Source organism: Galeopterus variegatus, unplaced genomic scaffold (genome assembly GCF_000696425.1).
Source record: "Galeopterus variegatus unplaced genomic scaffold, G_variegatus-3.0.2 Scaffold3009, whole genome shotgun sequence".
NCBI classification, from domain to species: Eukaryota; Metazoa; Chordata; class Mammalia; order Dermoptera; family Cynocephalidae; genus Galeopterus; species Galeopterus variegatus.
Window position 1 is genome coordinate 16259 of NW_007729120.1, and position 5283 is coordinate 21541.

At 52.8% G+C, this 5283-nt stretch overlaps 1 protein-coding gene across 1 annotated transcript; it reads left to right on the top strand.

Annotated features, from left to right (window-relative positions):
- Positions 1–1617: 1617 nt before the first annotated feature.
- On the top strand, positions 1618–4901 carry IGFBP5 (insulin-like growth factor binding protein 5). Its single transcript, XM_008583710.1, has 4 exons — positions 1618–1636; positions 1979–2208; positions 2842–2961; positions 4118–4901. Exons 1-4 carry the CDS (start codon positions 1618–1620, stop codon positions 4247–4249), a joined length of 501 nt encoding a protein of 166 aa, XP_008581932.1. The 3' UTR covers positions 4250–4901.
- Positions 4902–5283: the final 382 nt, after the last annotated feature.

Consider the following 5283-nt stretch of genomic DNA (forward strand, 5'->3'; position numbering starts at 1 on the left):
AATGCCACATGCCACCTGCAAGGCACATCAGCCTGTTGATGAATCGTCACAGCAAGTTTTGATAAAGTAGAGCCAGGGTGCTGGGGACATCAAGATATGGGAAGTGGGGGGTAAGAGGGCAAAATGGGGGACTGGGATCCTCGTGCTGAGCTTTGTTCAGGGAGAGCCTGCCCACTGATTTGCTGTTTGCTTTTACCCCATCATCGTCTTCCTCTCCAGTGACTACTTCCCCTCCTCTTCTGTGAGTAAATACCCAAAGCAACTAACCACCAGCAACACTGTACACCCTGGGAGTCTTCTTCAGGGTGGGGAACTTCCCTGCCAGGACCCTGAAGACCGGATACAAGTTTTATTTCATTAAACTTGACAAATCCCAAGCTAAGAGAGAAACAGATGCTTGGGTACTTCCTGCCACCTGTCACCCTGGCCAGGTTAGACCAGGTCTCCAAATGCCTCCCCTAACTCACACCTGGAAGCTCCCTAGGGCTGCGAGCTCAGAAGTCAGGTTCTGCACCTGTCCTGGGACATAAAACTGTCATCTAAGAAGCTTCTCCTTCCTCATGACACCCCCCTCCAGCCCCACTTCCTTGAAATCTTCTATTTCCCATCCCAGATGCCTGGCTATCACAGTTCCTAGGTATTCCAGGGAGAGTGAAATGGGTGGAGAATAGAATTTTCTTTCATCCCATTTTAATTATTTGGGGTCACCCAAAGCCTTGTTTCCTTTTTGGAGTATTTGAAAAGAGGGTGTGAAGGCAGGGCCTCCTGCCCATGCCCAACCCCTGCACCTGGTCTCACTGTGGGGCACCCTGCCCACCTAGGAACAGCAATCTAAGGTCTCCCCACTCTGGATCTACTGAGACTGGGGTGAGGGGGAGTCAAAGAGCTGAGAGAAGAAAGGAGACCCAGAGATGGGAGACCATGAGATAAAAATCCAGTGGAAATCTGTGGACTGGAAAAAGGCTGGACGGGTGGAATTAAGAGATCAACAAATACATGAACAAAATCCTACTTCTCTAAAGGTCAAAAGTCAGCTAAGTATAGACTGTCACCAATCACTCCTATATATAACTGCTCCGGCCCCAGCCAGCTGTTGGCCGCTCCCAGACAGGAGCTGAGTAATGTTCCAGCCGCCAAGGGCCCCGAGCACGGCGCCAGTTCTGGGCCGGAGCGGGAAGTAAGGCCTCCAGAACCCACTGGCCCCCACGCCGCTCCCCTCCAGGCCCCACATTTCTGGCTCCAAGGGCCCCGAGCACGGCGCCAGTTCTGGGCCGGAGCGGGGAGTAAGGCCTCCAGAACCCACTGGCCCCCACGCCGCTCCCCTCCAGGCCCCACATTTCTGGCTCTCCCATCTCCCAGGACCCCTCTTCCTGCTCTTCATGATGGTCCTCACCACCCTGCTGCTCCAGACTCCAGGACCCCCTTACCCTTGGTTCCCCAGATACAAATATATCTCAACTCCCCACCCCCACTGCCAGCAGTTCTGAAAGTGCCAAGACCTCACAAGGAGCACAGACCTGGCCTTTCTTGCCACACCCTGGCTGTGCCTATCTTCTGCTGCCGGTTCAGTTCTCCAGGTTGCATTCTTAGGTCTCAGCCCCACCTGCAGCCACCACCATGCACTCAGCCTTCCCTGGTGAGCAAGCCCCTTGCCACAGCCTTCCATGGGCCACTAATGTCTTCTCCCTCCCGACAAACATCCCCTCCTATAGCAGCATGACTTTTTCATGATTCTCCTGGTCCTCAAAATCTTCTACCTGCCCTCGCTCTCCCTGATCCAGTCATGCCAGGAACTTGCCACCACTTGCATCGTGTTGACGCTTCCTCCCTGGTTCTTATTCCCGCTTGGCTCAGTCTAGTGAGCTCCGGGAGGCAGAGACCCTTCTGCTGCAGACTTTGTGATTCCCCTCAGCTCACACCTGCCAGGCCTGGGCCCCTGCGCCCACCCGGGCTCACCAGCTTCTGCTCCTCCCTGCAGAGAGAGACTCTCGGGAGCAAGAGGAGCCGACCACCTCCGAGATGGCCGAGGAGACCTACTCACCCAAGGTGTTCCGCCCCAAGCACACCCGCATCTCTGAGCTGAAGGCCGAGGCAGTGAAGAAAGACCGCAGAAAGAAGCTGACCCAGTCCAAGTTTGTGGGGGGCGCCGAGAACACCGCCCACCCCCGGGTCATCTCTGCGCCTGAGATGAGACAGGAATCTGAGCAGGTGAGTCTCTGGGCTTCGCTTCCCATCTCTCTCCCTCTGCCATGCCCCAAATTTGACCCTTCCCTGCATCTAAATGGGCCTTCCTGGCAGGAAGATACTTAGGCTAGACCCAGCAAAGGGCCTGCCACTTCCCACAGGGGCTCAATCTAGGATTCAGGAGGACAATTTTCAGAGCTTACGTTTATCAGGATCTAGGGCTTGTCCAAGAAGAGTGGGAATAGACATAAGTGCTCATTCAAGGAAAGTGATTGCCTGCCAGCCCAGCGACCACTGCCAGGTGTGAACCCCGGAGCTGCATCCAGTCCTGAGCAGAGGCTGGACATTCTCCTAGAGCATCCAGAGACAGCCACCTCTGGACATTATCACTCGGCAGAATAGAAAGGCTGAGGGTGGGTGATCTGCAAGACCAAAGGGAGAATACAGTTCTGGAACTGGCCAAATGCAGGCTTTGTACACTCCCAGGGCACGCGGCAGGTGGGAGAGAGGAAAGGCCCTTGGCAGCAGCTGATTAGAACCAAAGGTGGTGACTTTCCTCCAGAGTCCCTCCGGCCCCACCCCCTGGGCCACGTGTTTGCACATCTGGGTGGTCTCCACTTGGTCCTGCTCAGCTTCTCATCCCACCCGTCCTCACAGGGCCCCTGCCGCAGACACATGGAGGCTTCCCTGCAGGAGCTCAAAGCCAGCCCCCGCATGGTGCCCCGTGCCGTGTACCTGCCCAACTGTGACCGCAAAGGATTCTACAAGAGAAAGCAGGTACGTCCCTGCTCCTTGCCCCTACAGTGTCACCTACCAGGACACCTCGGGCAGGTGCCTAAGATTTCTACCATTCAGGATTTACTGTTTCTTGAACCTCCACTATCCATTCACATGCCACAAGCATGATTTTCCCCTTTATCTCCTAGGCTATAATCTACTTAACTTTTCATGGACTCGCCTTATCTGCTTGAATTCATTGAAACAGGAAACTTTATCCTTATCACATCACATGCCGTATGTGCGCTTACACTCTTTAATGATTACACACATGCGCACGTGCGCACACACGCACACGCACACGACTTTAAAACATATTTTCTCCATGTATCACCTGATGTCATTTCCTGTTCTTTCACAGCCAGGCTGCACTTTGGGCAGCTCTACTTTCTGAGCTTCTTGAAGTGGTACAGATTACCTACGGCAATGGTTCTCAAATGTCCGTGGGCATCCGAGGAATAACCTGGAGGGCTCATTAAAGCGCTGGCTGCTGGGCCTCCCCACCCCAGGGTTTCTGACTGGTGGGTCTGGGGTGGACTCTGAGGATTTTGTCTTTCTAACAAGCTCCCAGGTGACCCTGATGCTTACTAAACGCCACCCCTAAGCTAAGTCAGGTTAAGAACCAGACCGCCTTGAGGCAAATCTTGGCTCTGCCACTTAGGAGTTGCGTCCCCTAAATTACTCGCTATTTAATGTCTCTGTGCCTCCCGTTCCTCATGTAAAATGGAGAATAACACGAGTTGTGAGGAGTATGCGATTAATCTTTGTAAAGCCCTTAGTACCTACTATGTAGTGAGTGTTAAGTAGTGACTGGCACATGGTAAAGCTGCCCAAATGTCACCTATTATCATTTTGTTATTATTATTATCATCATCAAAACATGTAACTCTCTTGAGAATCCCTGGAAAATACCAGGTTGGAAGACCCTGAATGGGTAACATTAAAAAGAGATGGTAGGAGCCAGCAAAGGGTAGGCAGCCTAAATCAGCATCTTTCCCTGGGCCCTCCCATGAAACGCAGACACCAGAACCCCAAGCGTGGGTGTAGCCCCCCAGCTCTCTGGGCATGAGTCTGACTCAGGGAGGGGAGGGGGTGGGACAGGCAGGTGCAGAGCCTCCGGGGACAGTCCTCACTGCCCCTCGCTCTACCCACCTAGTGCAAGCCTTCCCGTGGCCGCAAGCGTGGCATCTGCTGGTGCGTGGACAAGTACGGGATGAAGCTTCCAGGCATGGAGTACGTCGACGGGGACTTCCAGTGTCACACTTTCGACAGCAGCAACGTTGAGTGATGCGTCCCCTCCCCGTCCCTCCCTCGTCCTTCCCACCCCAGCCCCAACCAGCCAGCGCCTCCCTCCACCCCAGGACGCCACTCATTCATCTCATGTAGGGGAAATATACATATATCTATATCCATTTGAGGAAACTGAGGACCTCGGAATCTCTAGCAAGGGCTCAGCATTGAAAATGGCAACAACAGAGATGCAAAAAGCTAAGAAGACCCCTTTTTTTCAAATGGTTTTCTTTTTGAGGCAGGTTGAATGAACAGAGAAAGGAAGAGAAGGGAAGAAAGTGTTTGTGCAGATGAGCGGGAAAGGAGAGCAGAGTTAGGGACAGGAAGGGACGCACGTGAGCAAGAGGGAAAGGACACCAGGACCAGGGCTGGATCCCCCTGTGCATCCAGTCCTGGCCTGGGGGTGGACAGAGGTGGGGGCACTAGAGGGCGGGGCCTGAGAGGTGGCATTGAGGACACCCTTGGAGTTTTCCCAGTTTGGACTGGCCAGGGGGAGAAAAGAAAAGACACGATGTGCCAGTGCCAGTGCCTGTCCGGGATCGGCCTCCTCCCCCAGCCAGCTCCCCCGCCCTTCCTCTCCTCTTACCCTGGCCAGTGTTGCCTCTCCCCCAAATTTATAAAAACTAAAATGCATTCCGTTTCTCTGCAAACAAAATGAATTTATAATTGAGTAATATTAAATAGATAGGTTTTCCTAAGCAGACACACACACATTAAATGTGCGTGCATATTTCAGTCCCCATGCAGACTTCTGGAAGTCAATATGCACCCCCATATTGGAAAGCCTTGTTCCTCCTGGGGGACTAAAAAAACGTGTGGTTTTGGCCCCTCATTTCCTTCCATTTGCAACTAGTGCAGCAGCCTCTGTGGGGGAGGATAGGCTGGAAAAAAAAAGTGGGCTTGTATTTATCTACAAGGCTCCGTATAGTCATATATAGGCATATAAATCTATTATCTTTTTTTTTTTCTTTCTTCCTTCCTTTTTTCCTAAGGTTTGCATTAACTTTTCAAAGTAGTTCCTATGGAGGCATT

Coding starts and splice junctions, on each gene's coding strand:
- IGFBP5 (XM_008583710.1), top strand. Junction 2,209..2,841: donor TGAGACAGGAATCTGAGCAG/GTGAGTCTCTGG, acceptor CCGTCCTCACAG/GGCCCCTGCCGCAGACACAT. Junction 2,962..4,117: donor GATTCTACAAGAGAAAGCAG/GTACGTCCCTGC, acceptor CTACCCACCTAG/TGCAAGCCTTCCCGTGGCCG.